At 68.5% G+C, this 18,956-nt stretch overlaps 2 protein-coding genes across 3 annotated transcripts; one reads left to right on the top strand and one right to left on the bottom strand.

The window, feature by feature from the left end:
• Positions 1–4,013: 4,013 nt before the first annotated feature.
• On the bottom strand, positions 4,014–7,527 carry LOC123019547 (gastrula zinc finger protein XlCGF52.1-like). 2 transcript variants are annotated; one of them, XM_044422502.1, is made up of 3 exons: positions 6,050–7,527; positions 5,677–5,788; positions 4,014–5,033 (listed from the first exon to the last, which is right to left on the bottom strand). In XM_044422502.1, the coding sequence occupies exons 1-3, from the start codon at positions 6,194–6,196 to the stop codon at positions 4,042–4,044; spliced, it is 1,251 nt and encodes a 416-aa protein (XP_044278437.1). In that variant the 5' UTR covers positions 6,197–7,527; the 3' UTR covers positions 4,014–4,041. The 2 variants fall into 2 exon arrangements, with proteins under 2 accessions (XP_044278437.1, XP_044278436.1); XM_044422501.1 differs by having other exon boundaries at positions 5,677–7,527.
• Positions 7,528–8,196: 669 nt separating this feature from the next.
• LOC123019572 (transmembrane protein 176B-like) lies at positions 8,197–16,098 on the top strand. The gene is made up of 7 exons (XM_044422539.1): positions 8,197–8,249; positions 12,239–12,499; positions 13,059–13,172; positions 13,426–13,479; positions 14,098–14,316; positions 14,903–15,007; positions 15,796–16,098. The coding sequence occupies exons 2-7, from the start codon at positions 12,491–12,493 to the stop codon at positions 15,880–15,882; spliced, it is 588 nt and encodes a 195-aa protein (XP_044278474.1). The 5' UTR covers positions 8,197–8,249; positions 12,239–12,490; the 3' UTR covers positions 15,883–16,098.
• The last annotated feature ends 2,858 nt before the right edge of the window (positions 16,099–18,956 follow it).

The following is an 18,956-nucleotide window of genomic DNA, read 5'->3' as shown; positions in this document are numbered from 1 at the left end:
CCCCCCCCCCCCGCCCCCAGGCGGCCGGTCCTGGTGCCGCGCTGCTCTGGCCGCGAGGACGCGCTTCCCAATGTCCGGCCTGGACCTGGGCTGGCGCCGCTTGAACGGACCGTTGCGTGTCCTGCGCCGGGGCAGCAGCCGGAGGAGATCTCGGCCCGCCTCTTCTGACAGCCTTTGAGGCGCTTGTACAGGGATCCCAGGTCCCCCCTCAGCCTTCTCCCCTCAAGGCCGAGCGTGCCCAGTTCGCCCAGTCTCTCCTCTCAGGGCAGGCTCGGCAAACCCGGGAGCATTTTCCCTGCCCTCCTCAGGACCCTTTCTAGTTTTCCTGCCTCTTTCTTCAATTCTGGTGCCCAGAACGGGACACAGGATTCCAGTTGGGGTCTGACTAGTGAGGAGAGTAGGGGAACCACTACTACTCGTGATTTGGAAGAAATACTTCTGTTAAGGCCTCCCAAAATAGCACTTGCCCTTTTTGCAGCTGCATCGCGTTGTTGGCTCATATTTAGCTTGTTGTCCGTGATAACTCCGTCTTTCCCTTTTTCAGTCCTGTTGAGCCACGTATTCCCCATCCTGTATCAATGCCTTTGGTTTCTCTTTCCCAGGTGGAGGACTTTGCATTTGTCCCTATTGAATCTTATTCTCTTGCTTTTGCCCAGCATTCAAGTTTATCAAGATTGCCCTGGATCCTCATTCGGTCCTCTAGGGTGTTTGCTATTCTGCCCAGATCTTTCCTTGCACTTCCTCATCCAAATCATTAAGAAAGGTGCTGAAGAGCACCGGGCCCAAGACTGAAGCCTGCGGGACCCCCCTGGCTCCCCCCTCCGGTCTGAGAAGGTGCCACTGATGAGCACTCTTCGTGTTCGATTCAGCAGCCCGTTTTGGATCCGCCGAATAGTTTCTCCATCTGGTCCACTTTTTGCCGATTTGCTTGTCGGAATGTCATGTGGCGCCTTGTCGAAAGCTGTGCTAAAGTCTGGGTAGATTCTGTCCACGGTGTTCCCTTTGTCCATCTGGGAGGTTACCCAGTCTAGAAATGAGATTAAACTAGTCCGACAGGATTTATTTTTGATAAATTCATGTTGGCTTTTATTAATCACTGTATTTTCTTCAAGGTGCTTGCAGACTGATTTTTTAATACTTTGCTCAAAAATGTTTCCTGGAATTGAAGATCCTGCTTCGGTTTGCCTTTGCAGCAGTACTCTCTCTGTGCAAACAAGCAGTCGGAGCATGAACTTCCAAGCTGGCCACCCCAGCCAAATTCAGCAGCGGGATGTGGCTGCAAAGGGCAGATGCAATTTTAGCCTGCATGAACAGAGGTATCACTTCCGAAGCACCTGAAGGACTCGTCCCCCTTTAATCACACTGGTTAGGCCGCATCCAAAGTCCTGTGTCCAGTTCTGGGCACCACCGTTGAAGAAAGATGTGGACAAGCTGGAAAGGGTTCCAAGGAGGGCAACCCGGATGACCCGGGGACTGGAGGCAGCCCTGGGGGGAGAGGCGGAAAGAGCTGGGCGTGTTTAGCCTGGAGGAGAGGACCGAGGGGGAGAGGGCGGCACTCGGCAAGGCCTGGCACGGCTGTCGCAAAGAGGAGGGCAGGGTCTCCTCTTCGTCACCCCAGAGTGTGGGGCACGGAATAACGGGCTCCAGTCACGGGAAGCCAGATGCCGGGCGGAGGTCAGGAAGCAGTGTGGCAATGGAACCGGTGCCCCGGGAGGCGGTGGGCTCCCCACACTGGAGGCACGCAAGATGCACCTGGACAGCCATCCGAGCCCAATGCGTAAGCTTGGGCTCCTACACTGAGCAGGGGGCTGGACCCGATGGCCCTCTGGGATCCTAGAATCCCGTGATCCCACCTGGCTGGAGGCCCCTGCTGGAATCAATCACACGTCCACAGCAGCTTTGCAGAGAAAAGCTGTCAGTGATCATAGGCCTATAATCACCAGGAGCAAATAGATATTAGCTGGGAGTGGGTGGGTTAATGGACAGCGGTCATGTTTTTGCCGTCCCCGGACAAGAGACAGGGACAGCGCTGGGACTGTGACCGTCAGAGACTGTTTGAGCATTAAGGCCGAGACCGGGCACCATGACGTGGCAAACGCCTGGCGCCGATAAGTGCTGGGCCAAAGGGTTCCACCCGGCCGTTTCTGAGGGATGAAAGGACCCTCTGCCTCCCAGACCGGCTTCCTCTTCGCAGGGCATCAGCAAGGCAAGGCCTGCCTCACCAACAGTTCTCCGAGTGTCGAGCGGCGCACAGACGGGGCGATCCAGCAGACGTCGCTCGCTCGGACTCCAGGCGGGTTTTGGCAGAGTCCCGCACCAACGGCTCCTGAGCAGTCATGGGATGTGGTGGTGGGGGGGGGGAGATCCTCTTATGGACCGCCAACTGGTTAAAGAACAGAAGCCAGAGGCAGGAAGAGGGGGCCACCCCAGGGGAGCGATGTCACCCGGGGAGTCCCACGGGTTCTGCAGTGTGACCAACCCTTTTCACCCGACCCGCATTTAGGAGTAAGCAGTGATGTGGCCGAGTTTGCTGATGAGGCGAAGCTTTTTAGGGTGGTTAAAAGCAAAAAGGGATTCTGAGGCGCTCTGGAGGGATCCCTTCGAAGTGGGCGGAAGGGCCCCAAAACGGCAAGCGCGACTCCATATGAGCAAGCGCAGTGCAACGCGTGTCGGGCCACGACACCCCAGCTCCGATTTCACACCGGAGAGCAGAACTAGCAGCGACCGCGCACGAAGGGACGCGGGGGCTGTGGGGGCGGAATGAAAGCGCGGCTCCAGGCAAACTGAGGGACGGCACGGAAGAACCGGACTGCCACACGCTTCCTTCCCCTGTACAAATCTTCAGGGCGACTGCGCTTGGAATATCGTGTCCCGTTCTGGTTGCCTTGCCTGACTGAGCTGGAAAAAGTAGCGGCAACGGCAGCAAAATGATGGGGCTGGCGCAGCCCCCCTTGCGGAGCGGCCGGGACATGGGGGCTGCTCAGCTCAGAACAGGGCGGTGAAGGGGAGACGGACGGGAGTTCGGAATAAGGCGCGTTGTGGAGGGAGCGGAGAGGGAGGCGTTCTCCTCTCTCGCCCATAACCCTTGAGCCCGGGGTCGTCCCACGAAGCCGGTGGGTGGGAGGTCTGGGACAGGTCCAAGGAAGCCCCTCACCACACAGAGTGGAATTCGCTGCCCTGGGAAGCGGTGGAAGGCTGACCAACTGGGTGGCTTTCCGCAGGGAGGGCTGATCCACCGGGGGGAGGCTCTCTAGGGCGACCAGCCTTGCTGGCCATGGGCTACCTCCTTAGCCGAGGTGGGGGGTCGCGCCATTTGGGAGCGGGAAACCCCGTGGGGCCGGTGAGCAGGACCTGCCTCGGCTGCCCTGCCGCTCTGCGGTGTTTTTCACACCGAAATCACCGGGAAATCGGCCAAGCCAAATGTTCTGGCCCCTTTAGCAGAGAGAGCTCCCCCAGTGGAAAAGCACCCGGGGCCCCGGCACCTCGGGCGCCTCGCCCTGCACACGGTTCCCCGCCAAAGCGGCCCACGCTCCGGCTGTGACGGGCAGCCACGGGGGGCTGGGACCCAAGGGCCGGCTCCCCGCAGGAAGGACGGCCTACAGACCTGGGCCTGGGGCAACAGGGCACCGGGGGGTGGCTCTGAGGGGATCCGCAGCCTTGCCCCTCCGTTCAGGCCCCCACCAGTGCACCGCCCGGGCGGTTTGCTCCGAGGAGCCCGGGAAACCAAAACGCAAGGAGGTTCAACTCGTTTTATTTCCACAACAGTCCTTTGAGGTAGCTTAGAGAGCGACCAGCCGTGAGCGAACTTGCAGGAGGGAATCCAGCCCGGCTGCCCCGGCCCGAGACCGCGCAAGCACCCTCCGTGCCCCCCAGCACCCACAGGCGCTCCTCAGCGACGGCTCCGGGACGCGGGGGGCTTCGTCCAGAGTTCAGGGGTGCCGCGGCCTCGGCACCTCAGAGGTGTCTCCTGCAGCGAGAGACACGTAGCGAGCCCAGCCCGGATCGCCGGGCCTCGCGAGGCCACCGCCGGAGCAGCTGCAGCTACGGCTCCGCGCACTCCTGGGCCGGCGCCTCCTCCGGGCCGCTGTGGGAGGCCCGGTGCTCCTGGAGCGCCTCCTCCGAGGGGAAGCCGCCCCCGCAGTGCGGGCAGGAGAGGGGCCGGCCGCGGCGGTGCAGCCGGCCGTGGGCCACGAGGCCGGCCTTGCTGGGGAAGCGGCGGTCGCAGTCGGCGCAGGAGAAGGGCAGCTCGCCGCTGTGCAGCCGCTGGTGCGTGAGCAGGTTGCCCCGGCGGCTGAAGGCCTTCCCGCAGGCGTCGCAGGAGAAGCCCCCCTCCTGGGCGTGCAGGCCCCGGTGGATCTGCAGGCTCTCCTTCCAGCTGAAGCTCTCCCCGCACTGGGCGCAGGCGAAGGGCCGGTCCCCCTCGTGGGCGGGCTGGTGCCGCAGCAGCTCCGAGTCGCTGCCGAAGGCCTCGCCGCAGTCGGCGCACCGGCGCGGGGCCTCCGCGGCGCCCTCGGCCCCCTGCGCCGGCAGGCGTCTGTTGCGGCGGAAGGCCGGGCCGCAGGGGCCGCAGGGGGGGAGGCCCTCGGCCGTGTGGCCCGCCCGGTGGCGCAGCAGGTCCCCCCGGAGGCAGAACGGGGCCCCGCACTGGGTGCAGGCGTGCGGCCGCTTGCCCCGGCGCTTCTTGTGCGTGAGCAGGTTGGCGCGGTACTGGAAGCCCTTCCCGCACTGTGTGCACGGGAAGGGGCCCGCCCCCTCCGCGTGCAGCGCCCCGTGGTCCCGGAGGGCCCCCGGGTCCGCAAAGCTCCTCCCGCACTTCCCGCAGATGAGCAGCCCGTCGCAGCACGGGAGCCCCCAGCCGCCCTCGGAGCGGCCCCACGGCAGGCTCCTCACGTCGGTCAGCTGCACCTCACACCGGCTGGGGCACACGGCCAGGTAGTGGCAGTCGGGGCCCGGGGCCCCCCAGGGGGGAGACGCAGGTGTGCTACAGCGCCCGGCCTCGCCCTCCATCTCGGGCTCCTGCCCGCTCCCGCCGGCTGTGGAAAGAGCAGACAGAAGACCCACGGGCGGTGAGGCGGGTGGGGGACACGAGTGTCGCCCCCCTTGACAGCCAGAACCGGAAGCACGTGCCTGGAGCAGCACGGGAGGAGGGCCGGGGCCCGGGCTGCTCTGGCGAGAGGCCGGGGCTCTCCTGGAAGCCACGCTGGGGCCGTGCCAGGCGCTCTGGCCGAGTGAGCAGGGTGGCTCTGCGGCTCCCCTCCCGCATCCCCCTGCCACAAACCGCTTTTGGGGGCCATGGCTGCCGCGCAGGGACCCCCGCACGTCCCAAAAGCTGGAGCCCCCACAGTCCTCGGCACCAGCCCGCGGGTGCCCAGCGCCATGGCCTACCGGAGTACGGCTGTGTCACTCCCAGGTGCTGGCACTTTGCTGCCGGGAGGGGGAAGGGGAGCCCCGGCCCGGTTCTGGCACAAACTGTCCTGCAGCCGCCAGCCCACCTGCCCGCGGGGCACTCGGGAGCTCATCTCCGAAACACACGCGGGGCCGAGCCCCGGGAGGACCAGGACGGCCTCTGGAATGGACGCCACCGCCCCAGGGGGCCTCCCGCGGGTGCCTGCTGCTCCGCAGCTCAGGGACCGGACCCCACACGGTTCAGCGTGTCAGACAGTCACTGTCACTCACCGGAACTGCGGCTCCCCGGGGCTTCCCCCTCCCCGTCCCGGTGGAGATCCAGGGCCCACGGCGCGTCTCCTCGCTCGGTCCTGCAGATCTGCTCTGTCTTGGGAGGCATGGCCTGTGTGCGGGACACGCCGGACAGAAAAGCAGCCTCAGTCCGCCCTCGGACACCGCCACTGCAGGGCAGGCTCAGGCGCGCCTGGCACTCACCCCGGGAGGCAGCACCCCGTGCCCGGCCACCGGGCGGACGCCGCAGCGGGACACTCCTGGTCCGTCCCGCCCACGCTCCAGCCACGGACACCAAGGCCGCCCTGGTGGCCGTGGGCCTCGGAGGTGATCGCACCCTCGGGTGCTTCCCCTGCTCTAAGCCCCGCCACACCTGCCACGGCTGGGAGCCGGGAACACCGGCCAGCAGAGGCGGCTGCCGCCGTGCACCGCGCTGCGGTTCTCCCCTCGGCGATCCGCAAACCTCCTGCACAGCCCCAGGCTGAAAAAGCAGCATCGTCCGCATAACTAGGATCACCATCTCATCTCTTTCCAGATGCTTTCTAAGTCGGATCTCATCAAAACAAGCCCCCTCTGAAAGAAATCACTCATGTTCCCATTTTGCACATGGGGAAATGAGGCTGGAGAGCCCATTCTGCCCAAAGCCAGCCAGCCAGCGTGGGGCGAGTGTCGGGAGCAACGAGGCAGTTGAGAATCATGGAGGGGAGCTGGAAGCGGCCAGAGGGCCCCTGGCCCAGCCCAGTGCTCAGCGCATCCCTCTGAGAGGGCTGCCAGCGGGCGGGGGGGAGCCCCCCACCTCCCCAGGTCTTTGGTTCCACGGTCGTGCTGCTCTGATAGTCAGGAAATTTTTCTGGCTTCCTGAATAAGTTCAGCCATTTATTCCGCCTCCTGATCGAGAAAAGATCCTGCACTTCCTCTTTTGGCAGCCTTTCAAGCACTCGCAGGGGCTCCCCCCCCCCCGCAGTCTCCTGTCCTCTCCTCTCCTCGAGGCCAAGCGCGCCCAGCTTCCACCTCTCTTCTTGGGCTTTGCCTCCAGTCCCGGGTCATCCCGGCCGTCCTCCTCAGGCCAGCTGGTCGGCATCTTCCCCCAGCGATGGTGCCCAGACCGGACACGGGGCTCCAGGCGAGGCCTAGCCAGTGCCGAGGGAACTAGCAATTCCCAAGGTCTGGAAGGGAGGCTTCCATCCACGCAGCCCGAAGCAGCGCTGGCCCTTTCCTGCAGCTGCCTCACATTGCTGGCTCAAACGCAGCCCCGATCTGCCCCCGCTGCTTGAGGGCCCCCCGGGGGAGGCTACCCGCACCTCCGGGGGCTGGCACACCGTGGCCTGGGTAATCTGCGTGCCCCCTGCCTGCAGCACCCTCCCTTCCCAGGCTTCATGTTGCCCCGCAGGGCCGGTCCCCTGCCCCGCCGGCGCCCAGGCCAGGAAAGCGCCCTGACCTGTGACCCCGAGGGCGACTGGGGGGGCACCGAGTCTCACTGGCCTCATATTTCACAAAAACACCCCTCTTCTCCGAAGGGGACAAACCACGTCCCTACACAAAAGCAGGGGGGCTGCCCGGCATAGTGGTGAGTGCACTGGCAGAGCCCCCCTGCCGCCGGCCCCCCTTGGCCACGGAGCTCGCCCGGTGCGCAGGGCCGGCCAGCCACTCACACTCGGCCCAGCCTGCCTCGCAGGGCTGTTGTGCACGGGGCATGGCGCGGGGGAGCGCCGCACGGCCACCCGGTTGCTTGCACGAGGGCGGAAGGCAGGCCGCTGGTGCAGTGCGGCCGCGGTCCACGAGTGGGGCTTCGGCGCAGCGGGCGGGACACGTGCTCCCCCGCGCCCCGAGCCCGTAGGGCTGCCGTCGCCCATCGAGGGGGGCTGGGAAAGCAGCCGCTGCAGCGCCCACCTCCCCGGCTCGCACGAAGGAGCGCAGAGCCCGACCGCGGGCGCGGGACCGCGGGCGGCAGGGCGGCTGGAACCGGCCCGGGGGTCCGCCTGAGCCCAGGGGGCCCCGCGGGATCACATCGCAAGAACGCCAGAGCCCCCCACCCCGAGGCCCGCCCGCGCCCGCATCCAGCAAGCGGCCCCCAGGCAGCCCGCCACTCGCGCTCCCCGCAGCCGCGGGACCGGCCGGCTCCGCATGCCCGGAACGGCCCAGAAGGGGGGGCGGGCCCTACCTGTGCGCAGCCGCTTCCCGCCCGCCGGCCGGGCCCGGGGCTGCTCCGCTCCTCCCACCGGCTGGCCGGGGCGCCGCACCGGGCGCGCCCGCCTGAGCTGCGGCGGCCCCCTCTCCGCGGCGCGCGGGAAGCCCAGCCAGACCGGAGGCGAGGCGAGGCGAGGCGAGGCGGGGCGGGAGGGACCTGCGCCCCGCCCCTTCCCGGGGCATTGTGGGAGATGTAGTCCTGGGCCCGTCGTGCGGCAAAGCGCGCGCGCGCCGCTCCTGCGAGGGAGCGCGCGCCAGGGCGTCGCCTGGGCCAGCCCGGACCTGCCCCTGAAGCGGCGGCTGCGCGCGGAGCTGCGCCCTCGCCGCCGGGAGGTTCCGTGCGCGCCTTCGCCCGCCGAGGGCCCCTCCGAGCCGCTGCCGCGCGGGTGAGTGGGCAGGCGCGGCCCGCGGGCTCTTTCCGCGCCGCGGAGACGTTCCCTGGGCGGGCTGGCTCGGGGCGAGGCGTTCGGGCCCCCTTCCGCGGGGCCGCTGCTCCGGGGCGTCCGGCGCGGCGGCGCTCGCCAGGCGCCACTCCCTTGGCTGGTTTGCTCTGGCTTTTCCAGACGGGAAAGAGGCTCCACGAGCGGGGCCGGGCCCGACTAGATGGCCCGGGGGTCCTCGGGCTCGCGCTCCTGCGCGCTGACGGTGGGCACGGGGGACCGTGGGGGAGGCGACCGAGCCGAGCTCAGGGGCGACGCCAAGCCACGGTCCCCCTTCCGTGGGCCTGCGCAGCCCTCCTCGCAGCCCCGCCGGGGGGTCCCCGACAGCCCCTCCCGCCCTCCCTCCCGCCCGCAGGATCGCTGCCGCTGCCTGGGCGGCGCAGCAGGTTACCGGGCTGGGAGGGCTGCCGTAGAGCCGACGTGCCCGGTCCGCCTAATCTTCGAAGCTAAGCAGGGTCAGGCGGGGTCGCGATCTGGAGGGGAGGCCTGGGTCCTGCGCTGAGCAGGCGCGGGGCCCGGGGGGCCTGCCGGGCGCCTTCCACCTGCCCGACTCTACGAAGTCCCGCTTGGGGATTCTGCTCTGAGGAAGCGGCGAAGGGCGAACGGGGCCAGTGATGGGAATTGGCTCCCGGGGCCGGGAAGTGCTCCAAGCCACAGCAAGCGAAGCTCCCCTGGCTTTAAGGCACGGGCAGGGGGTCGCTGGCACGGTGGGCAAGCAGTGCCCAGGGAGCTGCGGGACAGAAGGCAGAGGAGGAGGGTCCCACCGGGAACGGCTGTCTGGCCCCGAGGAGCAAGACGGAGAAATGTCCAGGCGCAGAGTGTCCCGAGGAGGACCGCTCCTTCCCTCCCTGCAGCCCAGCTCCTTTCCCAGGAGAGTTCTGTGGTTGACCTTCCACCCTGTAAGTTTTTTCAGCCCGGGCACGCAGGGGTCTGGCGCGACCTGCTCGGGTCTCTGCGCAGCATCAGCGGTGGCTCGGTGCAGTGACCCCTGCAGAACAGCCTCCCCGCAGGATGCCCCATCCGGCGGTCCCGTGGGAAGGAACCGTCCCTGGATCGGCCCCGTATTCCCCCCCCCCCCCCAAGCTGGCCTCATGCAACGCCTGGCAGGGTTCCCAGGATTACGAAAGAGGAAATGCCTCCCAGGCTTGCGTGGGAAAGCAGCTCTCTGGGCTGCCGCCTCGCCTCCTCCGTGGCTGCTCTCTAGCACTGGAGCGTCCCTTTGAACCAGCCGTCCTGCTACAGGCCGTGTGGGTTTGGGGAGGAGAGACGGCTGCCTGCACAGCTCGGATTTCATGCGGGCACCTGGAGGCGGCCCTGCGGTTCCACCGGGCGTGAGCAGCTCCTGCAGGCTGGGGGAGACTCCTGTGGGCCCGCGGCAGGTGGCCACCCTGGCAGAGAAAGGCCTCTTCGATGCGCCGGAGGAGCCCTGCGGGGCCTGGCGAGCGGCGTCCTGGGTGCGAGAAGCCCAGGCAGCCATTTCCTGCCAGGGCGAGGATAACCTGGCCACAGCGCTCCCTCCGGGGTGTTTTCCGAGGCCGAAGATGCAACCCAAAAACCAGGTGCAGACAAAGCAGCTAAAATAGTCAGCCGCAGGAATTCAGGACTGTTCAGCAGCGGCCCTGCCGCCCGTGGCGGGGGGCCGAGCTCAGCCTAACCACGGTCCTAGGAGGCTTCGAGGCCGTTTAAACCCTGAGCGGTCAGATCCTTTCTCTGGACACTTGGCTCTGGGCCGCTGGTCCTGCAGGGCTGCTGGACTACAACTCCCATCAGCCTTATGCGAGCTGTAGTGCAGCTTCCCTCCCCTCACGCTTTGCCGCGCTTCCAAATGCGGCAGAGTCCCCTCCCCGAGGCTCCTCCCTGCCGCTCAGGAAAGCGGGGCTCCCTCGAGTCTCACTCGCTGGGCATGCAGGAGTTGCCGGGGTTCCTCTGGGGTCTTGTGGTGCCCCCCGTGCAGCTCTCGTCAGGGAGGCCCGGGGCTTGGGCTGCAGCAGCCTTTTCCATCTCGGCCTGAAGAAGGAGGTCCCGTACTGTGGCTTGCTGAAAAATGGATCATGGATTTCCGAATGCTGACCCAGCAGGCTTTGCCTCACCCCGCCCCCCCATTCCCAGCCAGTGTCCCCCACAAAGGCTCATTTGCAAATGAGCAAATTGCTCAAATGCAGCTGGGCTCATTTCGTGAATCGCAGAACAGCGGAGCTGGAGGGGGCGGAGGGCCAGCAGGCCCAGCCCCCTGCTCAGCGCAGGGCCCCCAGCTAAGCTGTCCTGAATGCTCGCAGTGTGGGAGACACCCCCCCCCCCCATGTCATGGGCTCCATTGCCATTGTACTGCTCTTAACAGTCAGGGGGTTTTCCAGATAGTCAGAATCTGCTTCCTGGAACTTGGGCCGGGGATTCCACATCTCGTACTCTGGAATGGAGAAGAGCTCTGCCCCCCCCCCCCCCACCACAGCCTTTCAAGCACTTGCTCAGTGCTACCCCGCCCCTGCCCCCCAGGCTGAACATGCCCAGCTCTCTCCATCCCTCCTCACAGGGCTCTGTCTCCAGCCCCCAGCTCAACCCCGCTGCCCTCCTGGCCCCTTTCCAGCTCATCTGCACCTTCCTTCACCGCGGTGCCCAGTCCCCCAGGGACACGGGACTTGGGATGAGTGTGATTAAAGGGGGACGAGTCCTTCAGGTGCTTCGGAAGTGATGCTTCCGGTCACGCAGGCTAAAACTGCATTTGCCCTTGGCAGCCACATCTCGCTTCTGACTCGTGTTGCTGGAAGCGGCCTGCGGCTCGTGAGGATCCCTGCTTGCCGGAGCTGCAGGCCGCTTCCGGTGACCCACGTGCCCTGGCAGTGGCCAGACTCTGGCCTCACCTGCCTCTGGGGGCTTGCCCGGCAACACGTGCGGGGAGGCCAAGGCATGCGCTCCTGAGCCGCAGCCGGTGGGGACCGGTGGAGCCCAGGCCTCTCCACAGGCGTGAGGATAAAGTCGCCTGAGCCGCGCCGCAGGCTGAAGCTGCCCGGCCTCAGCACTGTCGGACAGAACACGCCGGCCGCTCGGCCCGACTGCAAAGCAAAGGTCACGGGGCAAGCCCGCAGCTCGCTCTCGGACCGACGGGCCGGTTGCCTGGAGAGTATTGGCCGGGAGCGTCACTTGGTGGCATCAAGAAAGGCTGCGGTGAGAATTGATGTTAGAATCACCCGTTAGCCTGGAAATACTCTGGCAGGTGCCGTCGTCGGCCTGTAGACGGTGCGAAGGAGAGCCCAACGTGCGCGGTGGAAGCGGATCGCTCACCTGCGGCCTGTCGGAGGCCGTGGGCAGTCTTTGCTGCCTGGGAGCTCTGCCTTCGGACACACGCCTCACTGCTGACCCACCTCGCACGCAAAATAAGCGGTGCCACTCTCGCCTGAGCGCTGCTTCCCCGTTGGGACCCTCTGGGAAAAGGGCCCCGGGGTATTTTTGCAACAGTATTCAGCTAGCGATGCGCGGCGGTCCCGATATCCCCCTCCCCTGCCGTATTGCTGAGCCAGGCGTCCCCCACCCGTCACGAAGCACTTGGCTTCTTTTCCCGGTGCAGAACTGGGCACGGCCCCTGTGGAGCACTGCTGCCAGCCCGGTGCTCCAGCCCGCCCTGGCCTTTTGGTCCCCCGGGCTATTTGCTATCTCAGCCAGCTTGTGTCATCTGCAGCTGGCAGTTGTCGCTCCCTGAACTTCCCCGTCCCACCACACACGGAAGTGTGGAAGAGCCCGGGCCCAGCACAGGCCCTGCCACTTAGGTGCCCCCCGTAGCCGCAGAACAGGCCGAGACGCTGGGGCAGCTGCCCGGGCTGCCGCACGCCACGTGGGAATGCCGCCGCCTCCCCTCCCGCCAGGCAGCCTGGGTCGGACCCGGCGGAGGCCTCTGCGGCTTCACTGGGGCGGTCTCCTCTCCTCCTTGTGCCTCTGTCCAGGTGTGGGTTGCTGTGCCGGGAGAAGCGGGGCCGCCAGCATGGCGATGGAGAGCGGGACCCCCCTGCCCGTGGAGCTCCCCAACAAGACCCTCGTCAACATCCACATCCACCAGGAGTCCTCCCTGGCGTACCTGTGCCAGGCCGTGGGGCGCTACTGGGCCCGGCAGCAGGAAGCGGCTGCCAAGGACACGCAGCCGGCGGCCGCGGCCCCCACCCCCTCTGCCCGACGCTGCTGCGGGGGGGGAGCACAGCATGCCAGGGGTAAGGCCAGGTCTGTCGGGGTGGGGGTGCACCCCCGTAAGTGTGCGGGGGTGCACACTTACCTGGGAGAAGAGCACCCCGAAGCACGCCAGGCCCCCGAGCTCTGTGCCAGCCCCGAGGGGGGATCCACGGCCAAGGCCTGGGACTTCGCCCGCCCGCCTTCCCCCGTGAGGCAGGGCGCTGCCCGTGTGCAGGCGTGTCGGGCGGGAGGGAGCCATGGGTGCCTGCAGCCGGCGACAGGGTCCTCCTCTGGAGCTGCTGGGCATACATGCACCTAGGGCACCGGCTGTGGCCGGCCTTCCCCAAGCTGCACCCCCCAGGGGGGAGACTGCGGCTCCCTGCAGCCCCGTTGGCCCTGCTGGCTGGGAGGATGGAGCTGCGGCCCCGCACTGCTGGGGAGGGCTGAGGCGGGCGGCAGCGGTGGCGGCAGCTCCTGGGGGCTCCCCGGCGCACGCATTCTGGGGGGCTCCGCCTGGCGCCTGCCCCCCTGCTCCACACGGATGAGGGAGAGTCGCCGGGCCTTCCCTCCGCAAGCCACCCAGATGGGCTTCCCTTCCAGGGGGTCCAGATCCTGCTGGGGGTCGTGTGCATCAGCCTTGGCGTGGTGGTCGACTATGAGCGTGCGTTCTACGCCTACTTCTGGGCAGGAGCCCCTTACTGGATGGGCAGCCTGGTGAGTCCTGGGAAGCCGGCGCGGGGGGGCTCCAGTGGCCAGGGGGTGCAGCCCGCCGGATCGATGGGTCGCCAGCCGCCCGTCCACCCACCCCGCTGCCGCCCACGGGTGGATGCACTCATGCAGGGGGAGAGGCCCTGTTGTGCGCAGGTCAGCTGGGCGCGCTCCCTGCGGGGAGCCGGACGGGGGGGCACGCGGGGGAGCAGGAGGGTCCCCTCCCCGCGTCGCTCAGCCTCATGCGTTTCTTCTGCAGTTCATCCTGTCTGGCGTCTTCACTGTGGTGGGCAACAGACGTGGCGGCTGCTGGGTGAGCCAGGCGGGCGGCGTGGGCCCCTTCCGTGGCTCCTCGGTTATGGGAGCGATCCGGGGAGAGGGTCCGGGGGTGGCGGGTGGGTCCGTGCACGATGGGACCGCCCTTTGCTCAGGTCAACGGCAGATCACTCGGTCCGCGGAGGGTCGCCATCCGGGGCGGGTGCTTCCCCGAGCGATGCAGCCCCCGGCTCCTCAGCCACAAGAGGCGCCGCTTTGTGGTTGGTGCCAACGGGCAGGATCCGCCCTTTGCATCCCTCAGAGGGGGGAATGACTGGCCCGGCCCACCTGGGAGCCCCTGGGGACATGGCCCCCCAGGGCCCATCCCGGCCGCCCCTTGCCACACTGGCAGCCACCCGCGGGGGTCTCCTGACCTGGGTGGTCCTTTGTGCTCTGCAAAGGTGGCTCATTGCCGGCCTGGGCATCCACCCCCACACCGCCCCACTCGCCTGCCTCTGTCGCAGAGGAGTGGCCGGCAGCCCTGCGTGGAGGGCAGGGGGGCTCCGGCTCCCCCGTCGAGCAGAGCATCCCTGCCCTCCCCCCGAGGGCCTGGACCATCGGAGGGCTGCTTGCTCCGCGCCGTTTCTGTCCTTACCCGTTTCTCCGCCGCCCCCAGATCCCCGTGGCCACCATCCTCAACCTGGCCAGCGTCATCGCGGCCAGCGTGGCCCTGACGTACGGCATCGCCCGGATTCCCAACCTGCAGCCCTTTTACGATTACAAGGTGGAGATGTGCAGGAGGCGGGTGGACCCGCTGAGGACCACCAGCAGCCCCGGCAGCAGCGACTACGACTGGGAGGACGAGCAGTGCAAGGAGCTGCTGTGGCACCTCCTGGTGAGGGGCCCGGGGCCGAGCCCTCCTGGGCCTGTCCTCGGGACACGCGGGGGGGCCAGCAGGGGACCGCGTCTCCCAAGGGAAGGGGGGTCTGATGGGGCTTCGCATCGCCGGTCACCCTCTGCAAGGGCAGGGCCTGCCCCGGCTCGGGTCCCTGTGGAGGGGGGTGCAGACGGCGCTGCCGGGGCCCCGATGCAGCAGGGGCCGGGCAGAGCAGGGCCACCTCGGGAAACTCGGGGGCCTCCGCGGGTCCCGGCTGCTGCGGCCAGACAGAGGCCAGGCCCGGCCACATGGAGTCACGCCTGCCTTCGCGAGGGGGCGGGGGGCAGGCCGTCGGATCAGCCTGCCGCTTGGGGGCTCCGCTGGCCAGTGGCCTCAAGGCCACGATTCCACCCCAGCGCAGCACCTCATTTTCATGTTGGCGTGTAATGCGGTGCGCCGGCCAGAGATGCTCCACGAGACGGGGCCACAGAGGGATGTTGTGGCTAGATAGATGCACAACTGGACGGCGAGCAGGGCCCCGGCCCTCCCCATGCGCCCCCTCCCTCCGCTGACCGCGCAGTCCTCTGCCCTCTTCCTCCCGCAGGCCGTGGCCTTCTCCGTGCGGGTCCTCCTGCTCATCTTCTCCTGCATCGCCCTCGGGGTTGCCCTCTGCTGCTTTGCCTACGGGATCCGAGTCATGTGCCTGAAGGTATCTGGGGGGCTGCCAGGAATCGGGGCGGCCGGCACGCGGGGGGAGCAGTGTGTCGGGGGCCCAGCGGGAGCAGGGGGTGAGGCCTTGCCGTGGGTCTATCACTCCTGCCCCCCCATAGCTTTCTTGAGGGGAGCATCTTGCCTCCCGAGCCGGGGCAGGCCTCGAGCTGCGTGGACGGGCTGCCCGCCTTGGCGTCCCCGTGGGAGGGGCCGTGTCCGCAGCGCCTGCCTGCCGGTGCCTTGGATGAGAGATTGATTTTGAAACGCGATGCAGCTTGAAGTTTGGGCTCTCAGGCAAAGAGGCCCATTCTGTGGGCCTTGCTGACATTTGCGTTTGGGGCACATGGTTGGCCCTTCTTGGTTCTACCACATTGGGGGCTTGGTCCACGGGGCCCCTTGCGAAGCGCACTGTCCTTCCCGCGGCCCGCGCTTGCGTCCCCCAAGAGCTGCCAAAGCTGGCGGAGCGGCTGCCGGGAGCAGATCGGGGCCCAGCAGGCAGCGCTTGGCAGCTGCGTCTCCAGAACCCACTTGGCATCCTCGCGGACTCTGCAAGGAGCCAGGATCAGCCCCCCCGCCCCAGCCTGCTCCAGTTCCCTGCCTGAGCACCAGGGCCAGCCAGAAGCCAGAAGGCAGCTAGAGGGCAAGCAGGGTCCCACGCGCCGCAGAAAGCGGGGCCCCAAAGCAGCTCGGCACTGGCACGGTCCTGCTGAGGGGGCTCGGCCTGGGGAAGCGGGTTGGGGCCTTCTCCAGGAGCTGATCTGCGCTCCCTTTCGGCTCCGCTTGCAGGCACGCGGTGGTGCCTACACCAAGCTCCAGGACCAGGAGGTGCCTCTACCCTATGAGGACCCAGGCCGGCCCGAGGCCCTCCCCTGAGCAGGCGGCCCGTGCCCCAAGGAAGGAGAGGCCACCCCGGCCACGTCCGGCCCCGCTCCTGCCGCGAAAGCCACCTGCGCTTGCCCGTGCTCCACCTGCTGAGGCAGCCCTGCAGCCCCTCCTGGACGGAAAACACATTGCTTGCCGGAAAACGCATTGCTTGCCGGAAAACGCTTTGCTGCCCAATAAAGGTTCTGTGGTTGCCCTGCCGGCTCACGAGGTCTCCTGGTGCGCGGCTGCAGCTGTCCGGAAGGCCTCGGCGGCGAGCTGGGTCCACAGGGGCCTGGGGTCAGAGCTTCCCTGCGAGGGGCAGCTGCAGGTCGGGGTGCCCTACGTGCCAGAGCTGTCCGGGTGCCCGGAAGAGGTCACCAACGGGAGGGAGGGCAGTGCCCCGGCTCCTACTCTGCTCTGCGCCTCATCTTCTGATTGCCTGCCACAGCCTGCCCCTCACCGGCTGAAAATGCCCAACCCGCGGGGGAGCCGAAGCTCGTCTCGCCGCTGTGGTCAGCTGCATGTGGATCGTGGCCAGGAGGCGCCAGCTCCTTCTGGCAGCGGGGGCTCACCGGAGCACCCAGATGAGGGCGGCCGGCCCCGTCGCGTGCAGGCTGGTGCCACGGCCACTGCCCCCCCCCCCGCCAGGCACTGGAGGAGGAGTTGCACATTGGCTTTGGGTGGTGACCCCTGTACTTCGCACGGGCCTGCCGGGGCCACGCAGTGCCCCCCGCCACCCCCAGGGGACTGCCAGCACCAGCTCCCTGCCCCCGTGTCCAGGAGGCTGTGACAGCGCCCTGTGTGTGCATGTGCGCCTCAGACCAGCCCTGAAGTGGGACTGCCCAGCTTTGCACCTTGCCAGGGAGCCTGGCTGGGCAGGGGCCAGGAGAGGCCGGGCCCAGGCAGGAGCGTGGCCGGGAAGGTGGCTCGGCTGGGAAAGCATGCCCTCCTGGCAGGCCGGGTGGGGCTTGGGGAAGCACTTTGCAGCAGATCGGGCTGCCCTTCGGAGCCACCGCAGGACGTGCGGAGCGGGAGCACGGCAGCGCCCGGTACGGGGGCGAGGCGAGGAGCCAGGTCTCGTACTCCGAGCCAGAGCTGAGACATGGCCGCGCGGGGCGGCAGGCCGTGCCCGGACCCTCCCCGGCAGGGGCTGCGCGGCGGCGCTGGGCTGCCACTGCGCTGGCGGGAGCGTGCACACGAATCCTGCACGGGGCGGGGGCCCCAAAGCGCCGCTGCTCGGGCGGACGGCGAGGACCTGCTCCGGGGCGAGCGGGGAGCGGCCGCAAAGCATCCCGGCGAAGCCCGCGGCGCCCTCTCGCGCGGCGTGGCGAGGCGAGGCACGGCTCCCGGGCGCGCGGGGCGGGCCTCCCCGCCCCCCACTGGACAGGCCCGGGCGCGCCGCGGCTTTGCGCGTTCCCGCTGGCTGAACCCGGCCGATGCAGGAAGTCGGCGGCTTGCCGCCGGCCAGTCGACGCCCCGGGAAGGGCCTCGCCACGCATTCGAGAGTGCGAACTGAGCCGCCCGCGCTCCTGCCGCGCTGCGGACGGAAGGGGATGCGGCGAGGGCGCGCCGGGGGCGAGGCAGAGCGGGACGCCCGCGCTCGCCCCGCTGCCTGCGCGGCTCCCGTGCCGCCGCCTCCCCGCCAGGAGACCGGAGGGCGACCGCGGCGCCCTGCCAGGCGGCTCCAGCACGGGCGGCCGCGCGTCAGTCCCGCCGCTGCCACTGCAGGAGGGGCCGTGCCGCGTGCCCCCTCCAGCGAGAGCCTGCCGCCGAGGCCGGGCGCCGGAGGGCAGGCGGGGGGGGGGGGGGCAGCCGGCCGCTTCGCTGCTGCCCGGGTCGCAGCCGCCGGAGGACGCGGAGGGGGCGCGCGGGGCCGGAGCGCCCGCTGCAGGCGCGCCACGCTTGCGGCCAGACGCCGCGGCAGCAGCACCGAGTGGGGCAGCCGGATTCCCGCGGGCCGGCGGTGCTGAGCCACAGGCACCTGGCGGTCAACCACGGCGTCCCCGCGCGGGTCCCAAGAGAGCAAGAGCCCCGCATGTCGCCTCCCAGGGCCCCCTCTCCGGCGTGGCGAGCGGGCCACTGCACGGAGCCCCCCCCCCGCCTAGCACTCCTGCAGGACTGGCGCCGTTGTCCTCGCCCCGGGAACTGTGCTGTGTGCGGGGGACGCGGGTTCCAGGCAGCCTGTGCCGCGGAACTGGCGCCCGCCCGTCTCAGGCTGGCAGGACACATCCGCCCCAAGCCAGCAGGGGCTTCTCCCGCGAGGAAGGCTGCACCTGCAGAGGCAGCCGAGTGGGCGTGGAGGCTTTGGCCGGCTCTCGGGGCTGGTCCTGGCGGGTGCACTACCTCGAAGGCCTCTCATGCTGCAGTTCCCTCCCCGGTTCGTCCCGTCTGGCATCTTCTCCGTGGTGGGCGAGAGACGTGGCGGCGGCTGGGTGAGGGGCCATGGGGGCAAGCGGGGTGCCCCGGCTCCCAGCAGCGCAGGCAGGGTTGCTCGAGCTGAACAGCAGCCCTGCAAGGCAGGCTGCCACCACCCCTTACGGCCCCTCCGGCATGCAGGGCACCGAGGCAGGGGGGGGGGGGGGGGCAGAAGGGCCCAAGGCCGTCCCACGAGGACCCGAAGCCATGAATGGAGGCACCAGCCACATGCGTTGGAGCTCGTTCCGTCAGGAGTCGCAAAGGAAGGGCTCCCTCTCGAAGCGGAGCCTTCCTGGGCAGCTGGTGCACAGAGGAGGCCGGGTTTTCGAGAAAGTGGGAGGACCCGAACTTCTGGGGGGGGCAGGGAAGGGCAGCCCCTGCCCTCCCCTTAGGAACCAGCTTGGGATCGCCTCTACGATGGTCGCGGGGCCGCGGCCGCCTGCCCGAAAGCACAGAGGTCCTCGCTGTCTTGCAGACAGGCGCCTTCCTTCTGCCCCAGGTCCACCTGGCCAGCGTGGGGGCCGTCACCGCGGCCCTGACCGCTCCTCGCGAGGCCGCAGCCCCGGAATGAGGCTGTTCCGCGCGGCGGGGGCCGCCGCATCGCAGCCCCCGGCGCCGCGCAGGGGCCCGGGCAGGGGCCACAGCCGAAGGAGGCGTCGCCGGGCCGG

The sequence above is a fragment of the Varanus komodoensis genome, unplaced genomic scaffold, assembly GCF_004798865.1.
Source record: "Varanus komodoensis strain SLA01 unplaced genomic scaffold, ASM479886v1 scaffold129, whole genome shotgun sequence".
Classification (NCBI taxonomy): Eukaryota; Metazoa; Chordata; class Lepidosauria; order Squamata; family Varanidae; genus Varanus; species Varanus komodoensis.
The sequence above is the reverse complement of the archived record's forward strand: the minus strand, read 5'-3'. Positions and strand labels throughout refer to the sequence as shown.

Bases quoted from the DNA above. Each gene is read 5' to 3' on its own strand.
- LOC123019547 (XM_044422501.1), bottom strand. From the start codon at position 6,196: ATGGTGATCCTAGTTATGCGGACGATGCTGCTTTTTCAGCCTGGGGCT. The intron at 5,034-5,676 runs GTGAGTGACAGT...CTCTTTCCACAG, and splicing joins CCCGGGGAGCCGCAGTTCCG to CCGGCGGGAGCGGGCAGGAG.
- LOC123019572 (XM_044422539.1), top strand. The intron at 13,480-14,097 runs GTGAGCCAGGCG...CGCCGCCCCCAG, and splicing joins ACAGACGTGGCGGCTGCTGG to ATCCCCGTGGCCACCATCCT. The intron at 15,008-15,795 runs GTATCTGGGGGG...CTCCGCTTGCAG, and splicing joins TCCGAGTCATGTGCCTGAAG to GCACGCGGTGGTGCCTACAC.